The 12,205-nt window shown below is 53.1% G+C and overlaps 1 protein-coding gene across 2 annotated transcripts in view; it reads right to left on the bottom strand.

The window, feature by feature from the left end:
• Positions 1-12,205, bottom strand: part of dut (deoxyuridine triphosphatase) — a 30,963-nt gene extending 18,758 nt beyond the window's left edge. Inside the window, exons 1-3 of one of the 2 annotated variants that reach the window (XM_078429923.1) lie at positions 11,787-12,205; positions 2,410-2,590; positions 887-978 (exon numbers count right to left, since the gene is read on the bottom strand). In XM_078429923.1, coding sequence (XP_078286049.1) covers positions 887-978; positions 2,410-2,590; positions 11,787-11,895 — 382 coding nt within the window. In that variant the 5' untranslated portion in view covers positions 11,896-12,205. The remainder of the gene's footprint in view (positions 1-886; positions 979-2,409; positions 2,591-11,786) is intronic. The other variant, XM_078429921.1, reaches the window with a different exon arrangement.

Genomic DNA, 12,205 nt, shown 5'->3' with positions numbered 1-12,205 from the left:
AGGAATTACAGAGGAAGTGGTCTCTAAAGAAAGCGGAAAGGGACAAGGATGGGAACACGCGGTATAGTCCACCACCGATTTTCCAGCAATTGGTGGTCCTTCGCCTCCTTAAATTATGAGAGCGCATTTGAGATCTCCCTCGGAAGTCCCCCCCAAAAAATGTGGCACGTAGGCCGGCCGATCTAGACCTAAGCGAGATTGCCACGGCGATCGGCAGGTCAAATTTACCCCCTACTGCTGGGGCTCTGGAACACCGCCCCAGCCGGCAGATCCGTTCCCATAGCCGACTTCCCCGGAAAATCGAATTTGTCAGCTGCAGCGACTTAGAAAATCTAATTAATTCATTATTCATATGAATAATTCATACCGCCTGTACACAATGGAGTACAGTTGGCCTTGAGCAGTAATTCTGAATGCTGTTGGGTCAATTTAGCTTAATTTAGTTTAGACATACAGCATGGAAACAGGCCCTTTGGCCCACCAAGTCCACACTGACCATCGATCACCGGTTCACACTAGCTCTATGTCATCCCACTTTCTCACCCACTCCCTATACATCAGGGACAATTTAGAGGTCAATTAACTATAAACCTGCACGTCTTTGTGACGTGGGTGGACACTGCAGCACCTGGAGGAAAGCCCTGCAGTCACACACAGAACATGAACAATCCATGCAGACAGCACCCATGGTCAGGACCGAACCCGAGTCTCTGGCACTGTGAGGCAGTAGTTCTACCAGCTGCGCCACTGAGCTTCCTTTTTCAAGAATATCAAATTAAACCTGCACAATCTGTTTTGGATTAATAAATACATTGGAGTCAAGAGTTAAAAGGAGTCAGAAATACTTGAGAGAAAAAAAAAACAGCAATTGATTCTAAACACTTACCCACTCTGCCATAGAATCCAGAAGGAAGTGCAATTTGAATATCAGTCTTCACAACAATTTTATCCTGAGGAAGGATCACGTAATCATAGGCACTGCAAAACAATAGAACTAAACAGAATAGTTGGATTTATAAATACCAGGAAAACAGTACACCATCACTGCACATTATGATGATGTATATATAGATGTCTTCAACACAGGGTCACATTTTGGAGTGGGTTTCCTACCACATCTCAAAGGTGTGCTGTCTGGTAGGTTAATCAGCCCACTGGAAAAAATGTCTCTTGTCTCTGTTGGGAGAATTGAGAGGGTGAGCACAGAAGAGAGAATAGGTCATTGGGAAATGGGATAACCAGTTTGTTCTATGGGCCAGCATAGAATGAATAGAAACATAGAAAATAGGTGCAGGAGTAGGCCATTCGGCCCTTCGAGCCTGCACCGCCATTCAATATGATCATGGCTGATCATTCAGCTCAGTAGCCTGTACCTGCCTTCTCTCCATACCCCCTGATCCCTTTAGCAAAAAGGGCCACATCTAACTCCCTCTTAAATATAACCAATGAACTGGCCTCAACTACCTTCTGTGGCAGAGAATTCCACAGACTCACCACTCTCTGTGTGAAGAAATGTTTTCTCATCTCGGTCCTAAAAGACTTCCTTAAGCTGTGACCCCCGGTTCTGGACTCCCCCAACATCGGGAATGGGGCAGAATGGTCTACTACATTGTGCAATGACTTTAAATTACAATTATAACAGTATGATAAATTTCTATCACTACATGTACAAAACATTTGGACAGGTACATGGATGGGACAGATTTAGAGGATTATGGGCCAAACACCGGCAGGTGGGACTAGTGTAGCTGGGACATGTTGGTCAAGAATGTTTTATTTTCATATGTCCTAGGTAGAACAATGAAATTCTTACTTGCAGCAGCACAACTGGATATGTAAACATAGCACACTGAGAACAATATAATAAACGAGAAAAAAAGTTACGTGTGTTGTAAATATACACATATATAAAATTAAACCTTTGCACAATGCTATTATGTGACAATGCTATCATGCAGTGTGGACTTGTTTGCACACTGTGATTCTCACTGATCAATGCTGGGCAAGTGTTAGTCTGTTCCCCCGGCACCTGGGGACATGATGAGACGCCCCTCAGCCCGGGCACCAAGGGCTGGACCGTGGACTGGACATCAGGGTGAGCTGAGCCTGAGGAGCAACTTTTGATGGTAAAAATGAATGGGGAAAAAAACTTGCCCCGTGAATTGTTTTGCCCAAGGTATACGTTTAATTTTTTTTAAAGATTGCCGAGGGGAAAAAAAGTTAATGTGGTAAAATGGGAACAATTGAGGCAGAAAACTGAAGTAAAAGCACGAGGAGAAAATTGGGGTAAAAAAAGTAAATACACCAAGACAAATCCCCGGGGAGAGGGGCAGCGTGACTCGAGGGAGGGAAGTGCGAGAGGGTCGGGTCGGGTCGGGTCGGGCCTCCGTCCCCCAGCCCCGGCCTCACCTGTACAGGTCGTACCCCGCCGCCCGCTCCGAGCCCCTCGTCGGCCGCTGCGCGTTCTCGCTCAGTTTGGCGAACTTGAGCACGGCCGCACTGGCCGGGGACACGGGCCTCCTCTTCAGCGGGGTCGCGGCGCTCTTCGCCGGGGGGGAGGCGGCGGCGGTTTCCGAGGTCGGCATGGCGGCTAAAGAAGAGCGAGACGGACGGTTAGAGCGAGATGGACGGTTAGAGCACAAACTGCCCGCCAAAACCATGAGCGCCAATCAGCGCCTGACGCTGCCGCGAGCGTCCGGCCGCTCTGTGAAGCCCCCCCCCCTCTCTCCCCCCTCGCCCCTCCCACCTCTCCCCCCTCACCCATCTCTCTCCCCTCACCCTCTCTCCCCCCTCGCCCCTCCCACCTCTCCCCTCTCCCCCCTCTCTCCCCCCTCACCCATCTCACCCCCCTCACCCCTCTCACCCCTCACACCTCTCCCCCCTCGCCCCTCCCACCCCTCCCACCTCTCCCCCCTCACCCCTCTCTCCCCCCTCACCCCTCTCTCCCCCCTCACCCCTCTCTCCCCCCTCACCCCTCACACCTCTCCCCCCTCACCCCTCTCTCCCCCCTCACACCTCTCTCCCCCCTCACCCCTCTCTCCCCCCTCACCCCTCACACCTCTCCCCCCTCACCCCTCTCTCCCCCCTCACCCATCTCTCCCCCCTCACCCTCTCTCCCCCCTCACCCATCTCTCCCCCCTTACCCCCTCTCCCCCCTCCCCCCTCTCTCCCCCCTCACCCTCACCTATCTCTCCCCCCTCACCCCCTCTCCCCCTCACCCCTCTCTCCCCCCTCCCCCCTCTCTCACCCCTCACCCTCACCTATCTCTGACACCCCTCTCCCCCCCCTCGCCCCTCTCACCTCTCCCCCCTCACCCCTCTCTCCCCCCTCACCCCTCACCCCCCCTCACCCATCTCTCCCCCCTCACCCCTCACTCCCCCCTCGCCCCTCCCACCTCTCCCCCTCACCCCTCTCTCCCCTCACCCCTCTCTCCCCTCACCCCCCTCACCCCTCTCTCCCCTCACCCCTCTCTCCCCTCTCTCCCCTCACCCCTCTCTCCCCTCACCCCTCTCTCCCCTCACCCCCTCTCTCCCTTCACCCCTCTTCTCCCCTCTCTTCTCTCTCTTCTCTCTCCCCCCCTTCTCATCCCCCCTTCTCTCTTCTCCCCCCTCTTCTCTCCTCTCCCCCCTTCTCTCTTCTCCCCCCCCTCTTCTCTCTTCTCCCCCCTTTTCTCTCTCTTCCCCCCCCTTCTCTCTTCTCCCCCCTCTTCTCCCTTCTCTCCTCTCCTCCCTTCTCTCCTCTCCCCCCTTCTCTCTTCTCCCCCCTTCTCTCTTCTCCCCCCTTTTCTCTCTTCTCCCCCTTCTCTCTCTTCCCCCCTTCTCTCTTCTCCCCCCTCTTCCCCCCCTCTTCTCTCTTCTCTCCCTCTCTACTCCCCCTTCTCTCTTCTCCCCCTCTACTCTCTTCTCCCCCCTTTTCTCTCTCTCCCCCCTCTTCTCTCTTCTCCCCCCTCTTCTCTCTTCTCCCCCCTCTTCTCTCTACTCCCCCTCTTCTCTCTACTCCCCCTCTTCTCTCTTCTCCCCCCCTCTTCTCTCTACTCCCCCTCTTCTCTCTTCTCCCCCCTCTTCTCTCTACTCCCCCTCTTCTCTCTTCTCCCCCCCTCTTCTCTCTACTCCCCCTCTTCTCTCTTCTCCCCCCCTCTTCTCTCTTCCCCCCCTCTTCTCTCTTCTCCCCCCCCTCTTCTCTCTTCTCCCCCCTCTTCTTTCTTCTCCCCCCTCGTCTCTCTCCCCCCCTCTTCTCTCTTCTCCCCCTATTCTCCCCTCTTCTCCCCCCCCCCTTCTCTTCTCTCTTCTCTCTTCCCCCCTTCTCTCTTCTCCCCCTCCTCTCTTCTCCCCCCTCTCCTCTCTTCTCCCCCCCCTCTTCTCCCTTCTCCCCCCTCTTCTCTCCTCTCTTCTCCCCTCACCCTCCCTCTTCCCCTCACCCTCCCTCTTCCCCTCACCCTCCCTCTTCCCCTCACCCTCCCTCTTCCCCTCCCCCTCTTCTCCCCCCCCTTTCCCCCCCTTCTCCACCCCCCCCCTTCTCCCCCCCTTCGCCTCCCCTCACCCTCCTTCCCTCACCCTCCTCCTCCTCCCCTCACCCTCCTCCCCTCCCCCTCCTCCTCTCCCCTCACCCTCCTCCTCCTCCCCTCACCCTCCTCCTCCTCCCCTCACCCTCCTCCTCCTCCCCTCACCCTCCTCCTCCTCCCCTCACCCTCCTCCTCCCCTCACCCTCCTCCTCCCCTCACCCTCCTCCTCCCCTCACCCTCCTCCTCCCCTCACCCTCCTCCTCCCCTCACCCTCCTCCTCCCCTCACCCTCCTCCTCCCCTCACCCTCCTCCTCCCCTCACCCTCCTCCTCCCCTCACCCTCCTCCTCCCCTCACCCTCCTCCTCCCCTCACCCTCCTCCTCCCCTCACCCTCCTCCTCCCCTCACCCTCCTCCTCCCCTCACCCTCCTCCCCTCACCCTCCTCCCCTCATCCTCCTCCCCTCACCCTCCTCCCCTCACCCTCCTCCCCTCCCCCTCTCACCCTCCCCTCACCCTCCTCCTCCCCTCCCCTTACCCTCCCCCTCCTCCCTAGCTCCTCACTCAACCTCACTCAACCTCCCTCCCCTCACTCACACACTCCTACTCTCCTCCCCTCACTCTCCCCTCACCTCAGCCTATGCTAGCTTCTCTCCCCCTCATCCTCCCTCTCCCCCTCCCTCTCCCCCTCCCCTCCCTCTCCCCCTCCCCTCCCTCTTTCCCTCACCCTCCCTCTTCCCCTCACCCTCCCTCTCCCCCTCACCCTCCCCCTCACCCTCACTCTCCCCCTCACCCTCCCTCTCCCCCTCACCCTCCCTCTCCCCCCTCCCCCCCTCCCCCCCCCTTCTTCTTCCCCCCCCTTCTCCTCCCCCCCCTACTCTCCTCCCCTCACTCTCCCCTCCTCACCTCAGCCTAGGCTAGCTTCTCTCCCCCTCATCCTCCCCTCCCTCTTCCCCTCACCCTCCCTCTTCCCCTCACCCTCCCTCTTCCCCTCACCCTCCCTCTTCCCCTCACCCTCCCTCTTCCCCTCACCCTCCCTCTTCCCCTCACCCTCCCTCTTCCCCTCACCCTCCCTCTTCCCCTCACCCTCCATCTTCCCCTCCCCCTCCCTCTTCCCCTCCCTCTTCCCCTCCCCCTCCTTCTCCCCCCCCCTCTTCCCCTCACCCTCCCTCTTCCCCTCCCCCTCCTTCTCCCCCCCCCCTTCCTTCCCCTCCCCCTCCTTCTCCCCCCCCCCCCCCCCTTCCTTCCCCCCCCACCTCAGGCTGATGTTTTGGGGTCAAGTTGATGGAGGTAATAGTGCAGACTAGTTTAGTGGTCATCAGTGCCTGTTAGGGCACAGATCATGCAGACATCTTTGTGCTCCTTCAGAATTACTCTAGGTGGTGTAGAGTGGAGGGATCTAAGAGTGCAGGTACATAGTTTGTCTAAAGTGGAATCACAGGTAGATAAGGTGGTCAACAAGGCTTTTGACAGGTAGATAGGGTGGACAAGAAAGCTTTGTCAGTCAGATTACTGAGTGTACAAGACATTGGTGAGGCCTCATTTTAAGTATTGTGTTCTGTTTTGGTTCTGTTATAGGAAAGATGTTAAGCTGGAAAGAATGCAGAGGGTATATATGAGGATGTTGCTAGGACTCGGGGGGGGTGGGCTGAGCTATAGGGAGATGCTGAGAAGGCTCGGACTTTATTTATCAGGATGATATGGGGTGATCGTATAGAGGTATATAACCAGAGTAGGGGAATCAAGAATCAGAGGACATAGGTTTAAGGTGAGATGGAAAAGATTTAATAGAAACCAGGGGGGAAACCACACAAAGGGTGGTGGGTATATGGAACGAGCTGCCAGAGAAGATAGTTGAGGCAGGTACTATCACAATATTGAAAAAAATATTTGGTCAGGTAGATGGATGATAGCACAGGTTTAGAAGGATATGGGTCATATACAGGCATGTAGATCGAGCAGCTTGGTCAGCATTGGCAATCTTCCGCCTCAGTATTGAGTCTGGAAGGCTGCAACATGCGGCGTTCAACAGTTTTCACTTTTCCTATTTGTTTAAAGGCCCTATGACCCACCAGGTCCAAGCCGACCATCTCATACTAATACCACCTGCTCATACTAATTCTTTGTTGTCTCATTTCTCACCAACTCTCTGCACACAATTTGCAGAGGCCAAGCAACTTCCAAACCTGTACATCTTTGGGATGTGGGAGGAAACCAAAGCACCCAGATGATGCCCACACAGTCACAGGGAGAACATGCAAACTCAGCACAGACAGCTGCCGAGGTCCAAATTAAATCTGAGTTTTTGGCGCTGTGGGGCAGCGGCTCCAAGTGAGCATTGGCACTGAGCTGTGATCTAAGATTATCCCTCCCGTTTCTGGACCTCACCATCTCCATCACAGGAGACAGACTAGTGACTGACATCTACTATAAACCCACTGACTCGCACAGCTATCTGGACTACACTTCTTCCCTCCTGGTCTCCTGCAAAAAGTCCTACTACCAATTCCTCCGTCTACGCCGCATCTGCGCCCGGGATGAGGTGTTTCACACTAGGGCATCAGAGATGTCCTCATTCTTCAGGAAATGGGGCTTCCCCTCTTCCATTATAGATGAGGCTCTCACTAGGGTCTCTTCTACATCCCGCAGCTCCGCTCTTGCTCCCCCTCCCCCCCCACTCGCAACAAGGACTGAATCCCCCTCGTGCTCTCCTTCCACCCCACCAGCCAGCGGATCCAACAAATCATCCGCCAACATTTCCGTCACCTACAATGGGACCCCACCACTGGCCATATCTTCCCATCCCCTCCCCTTTCTGCGTTACGCAGAGACCGTTCCCTCCGTAACTCCCTGGTCCACTCGTCCCTTCCTACCCAAACCACCCCATCCCCGGGCACTTTCCCCTGCAACCGCACGAGATGCAACACCTGTCCCTTTACCTCCCCCCTCAACTCCATCCAAGGACCCAAACAGTCTTTCCGGGTGAGACAGAGGTTCACCTGTACCTCCTCCAACCTCATCTATTGCATCCGCTGCTCCAGATGTCAACTTATTTACATCGGCGAAACTAAACGCAGGCTCGGCGATCGCTTCGCTCAACACCTGCGCTCGGTCCGCGTTGGCCAAACTGGTCTCCCGGTGGCCGAGCACTTCAACTCCCCCTCCCATTCCCAGTCTGACCTTTCTGTCATGAGCCTCCTCCAGTGCCATAGTGAGGCCCACCAGTAATTGGAGGAACAGCACCTCATATTTCGCCTGGGCAGCTTGCAGCCCAGTGGTATGAACATCGACTTCTCCAACTTTAGATAGTTCCTCTGTCCCTCTCTTCCCCTCCCCTTCCCAGATCTCCCTCTATCTTCCTGTCTCCTCCTATATCCTTCCTTTGTCCCGCCCCCCCTGACATCAGTCTGAAGAAGGGTCTCGACCCGAAACGTCGCCCATTCCTTCTCTCCTGAGATGCTGCCTGACCTGCTGAGTTACTCCAGCATTTTGTGAATAAATACCTTCGATTTGTACCAACATCTGCAGATATTTTCTTATACTTAAGATTATCCATTAGTAATTCTGTAATATAATTGCGTAGGCCAAGGCAGACTATAGGTAGGTGGTCAGCAAAACGATCGCCCAAATTGCGCTTGGTCTCGTCGATATATAGGAGATCCACATCAAGAGTAACGGATGAGGTTGGAGGAGGTGCAAGTGAACCATTGTCACACCTGAAAGGATTGTCAGGGTTCCTGGATGGAGTTGAGGGAGCCTCCTCAGGGACCGGTGTTGCTTCTCCTGCGGTGCAGGGGAAAGTACCTGGGGAGGGGGTGGCCTGGATGGGAAGGGATGAGTGAACCAGGGAGTTGCGGAGGGAACAGTTTCTTTGGAAAGCGGAAAGGGGTGAAGATGGGAAGATGTGACTAGTGGTGGGATTCCGTTGGATGTGGCGAAAATGCCGGAGGATTATGTGCTGTATGCGACGGCTGATGGAGTGAAAGGTTTCCATTTGTCACATGTTGATAAAACGGCCTTCCCGTGGGGCTGTCAGCTGGTGCCGAGTTGCCTGTGTTACACAGAGGTGAAGTTGGTATAGGATTGGCTGAGCTCCGAGAGGAATCGGTGTTATTTACTGAGCTGTGGGGGAGGGAGGTGCTTTGCACTACGTGAAACAGCCCCTCAGGGCCTGCAGTTTACATTTATTGAGTGTCTATTCCCAACCCTAGGTGACCTCCCTTCTCCCTAACTCTGTCTCCACCACCTCTATAATCTCTCGTGCTTTCCAATCATCTTCGAGCACCCTGCCTGGAACAATTCCAATATTTGAACCCACCTCGATCTTGGGCTGATTCTTTCTACATCCTCCCCACCTCTGATCTGTTCTCAAAGCATACTTTCAGCAATTTTGCCTGAAATGCCCTGATGATCTTTCAACTTTAATCGTTAAGTCTGTTTCTCTTTTCACAGATGTTACCTGACCCAAGATGTGTTTTTCAGCAACCTCTGTTTCTATTTAATATCTTTGGAAATCACCACAACACTCCCATTTTTCCTACACTATGGAAATCAGAATTCCCAGTGGCTCTCCATCTGTGGTCCAGGATGCACAACCTCACTACTCTTACGTTCAAGCAGCTCCTAACCTTTTCCCTCACCTTCAATCATGGTCTCTGCATTTAAGGGAGGTGGGGAAGAGCTACTGTGGTTCCAGGTGATGGCCACCATATTCACATGGCACTCAGGGATGGGCAATAAATGTTGGCCTTTGCTCGTGATGCCAAGCAAAAGGCATGTGGCAGAAGACTAGAGCATATTAAAGACCAGAACCAGGGGCCACAGTTTAAGAATATGGGGTAGGCCATTTAGAATGGAGATGAGCCAAAACTTTTTCACTCAGAGAGTTGTGAATCTGTGGAATTCTCTGCCTCAGAAGGCAGTGGAGGCCAATTCTCTGGATGCTTTCAAGAGAGAGTTAGATAGAGCTCTTAAAGAAAGCAGAGTCAAGGGATATGGGGAGAAGGCAGGAACGGGGTATTGATTGTGAATGATCAGCCATGATCACAGTGAATGGCAGTGCTGGCTCGAAGGGCTGAATGGCCTACTCCTGCACCTATTGTCTATTGACCCCAGGCGCTCTCTTTCTCTCCTGAGTCAGAACTCTTTGAGACTACGGGGTTAGTCAGGCTACTAACAAACTGCCTGGACCTCTGAACTGAGCCACCTTGAATGAATACTTTATTATCACATGTGACAAGTCACAGTGAAATTATTTTCTTGTTTTCTTTGCAAATAATCACCCATAAAGGGTGCTTACAAAGTTACAAAGATTCACGCCAGGTCCCCCTTCACCAGCTCCTTATGATTTTTAATGCAATGTTTAAGACAGGTATATAGATAGGACAGATGTAGAGGGATATGGGCCAAATGCAGGTAAAAGGGACTAATGTACATGGGCAACGTTGGTTGGTGTGGGTAAGTTGGGCTGAAGGACCTGTTTCCACTGTGTGGCTATGACTTGCCAGTGGACCAAGCTATAATGGGTCATGGCATACAATTCAGCCCCGAGTCTGCCAACCATCAACCACCCACCCACCTGTCCCATTTCATCCTTTACTTATTTCCATTAATTTCCAGGCAAGGATATCTAGAAACATATAAAATTCTTAAGGGATTGGACGCTAGATGCAGGAAACATGTTCCCAGTATTGGGGGAGTCCAGAACCAGGGGCTACCGTTTAAGAATAAGGGGTAGGCCATTTAGAACTGAGATGAGGAAACACTTTTTCAGTCAGAGTGGTGAATTTGTGGAATTCTCTGCCACAGAAGGCAGTGGAGGCCAATTCACTGGATGCATTAAAAAAGAGTTAGATAGAGCTCTTGAGGCTAGCGGAATCAAGGAATATGGGGAGAAGGCAGGAATGGGGTACTGATTGGGGATGATCAGCCATGATCACATTTAATGGCGGTGTGGAATGGACCAGATGGCCTACTCCTGCACCTAGCGTGTCAAATCCAAATAGATCCATGTCTATGTATCTATCTCGGAATGGAAAACAGCTGGAAATGGAGCCATGTCTAAACTGTCTTGGGTTATACGTATGTGTTAAACATGTCTGTTTGCGGCCACATCCACCTGACCACACATTCACTTGTCACGTTCTCCAGCTGCTGACATGGACAATAGACAATAGACAATAGGTGCAGGAGTAGGCCATTCAGCCCATCGAGCCAGCACCGCCATTCAATGCGATCATGGCTGATCACTCTCAATCAGTACCCCGTTCCAGCCTTCTCCCCATACCCCCTCACTCCGTTATCCTTAAGAGCTCTATCCAGCTCTCTCTTGAAAGCATCCAACGAACTGGCCTCCACTGCCTTCTGAGGCAGAGAATTCCACACCTTCACCACTCTGACTGAAAAAGTTCTTCCTCATCTCCGTTCTAAATGGCCTACCCCTTATTCTTAAACTGTGGTCCCTTGTTCTGGACTCCCCCAACATTGGGAACATGTTTCCTGCCTCTAATGTGTCCAATCCCCTAATTGTCGTATATGTTTCAATAAGATCCCCCCTCATCCTTCTACATTCCAGTGTATACAAGCCTAATTGCTCCAGCCTTTCAACATACGACAGTCCCGCCATTCCGGGAATTAACCTAGTGAACCTACGCTGCACGCCCTCAATAGCAAGAATATCCTTCCTCAAATTTGGAGACCAAAACTGCACACAGTACTCCAGGTGCGGTCTCACCAGGGCCCGGTACAACTGTAGAAAGACCTCTTTGCTCCTATACTCAACTCCTCTTGTTATGAAGGCCAACATTCCATTGGCTTTCTTCACTGCCTGCCGTACCTGCATGCTTCCTTTCAGTGACTGATGCACTAGGACACCCAGATCTCGTTGAACATCCCCTCTTCCTAACTTGACACCATTCAGATAATAATCTGCCTTTCTATTCTTACTTCCAAAGTGAATAACCTCACACTTATCTACATTAAACTGCATCTGCCATGTATCCGCCCACTCACACAACCTGTCCAAGTCACCCTGCAGCCTTATTGCATCTTCCACACAATTATGGATAATTATGGATAAAGAAAATAAATAAGATATTGTCACTGCAAGGTGGAAGTCAGAATCCGCTGCAGCCTAAAGGTGGAGACAGTGTTGGCTAAAATAAATGCCAGGGGTACGCCGCACTGTCACTGTCGCCCAGGCTGATGGCAGCTTGGTGCGATTGTCTCTTGGGAAAGTGTAGCGACCGGCTGCTGCTCCGGCCCGCAGCCCCCGCCCGGCCCCGGGGTACCTGAGTACGAGCTAGTCCGCATCGCTGCCGAACTGCAGAACGCCCTTGCAAGGGCACGGATCCTGGCGGCCGAGCCGGCGCGGCGGAGCAGCCCTCCAGTCGGAACCATGGGCGGACGTGGAAATCAGCCACCCTTCGAGCCGCCGCAGCTGCGAGATGAGGCGACGGGGGTGGAGCAGGAAGCCGGACGGGTCCTGCATTGCATTGCACTGCACTGCACTCGCCTGCGGGACAGCGGCGACCTGCCCGGGTGCATTCATGGGCCAATGTCCCGGCAACGAAGCATCTATTCACCAAACACATTTAACATCGGGGGAAAAAACCCCAATCCCGAAACGGAACGATGAAATTCTAACTTGCAGCAGCATAATGGGTCTGTAAACACAGTACACAATATAATAAACACAAAAAAGAAATAT

Source organism: Rhinoraja longicauda, chromosome 38 (genome assembly GCF_053455715.1).
Source record: "Rhinoraja longicauda isolate Sanriku21f chromosome 38, sRhiLon1.1, whole genome shotgun sequence".
In the NCBI taxonomy this organism is placed as follows: Eukaryota; Metazoa; Chordata; class Chondrichthyes; order Rajiformes; family Arhynchobatidae; genus Rhinoraja; species Rhinoraja longicauda.
This window is presented reverse-complemented; position numbering and strand designations above follow the sequence as displayed.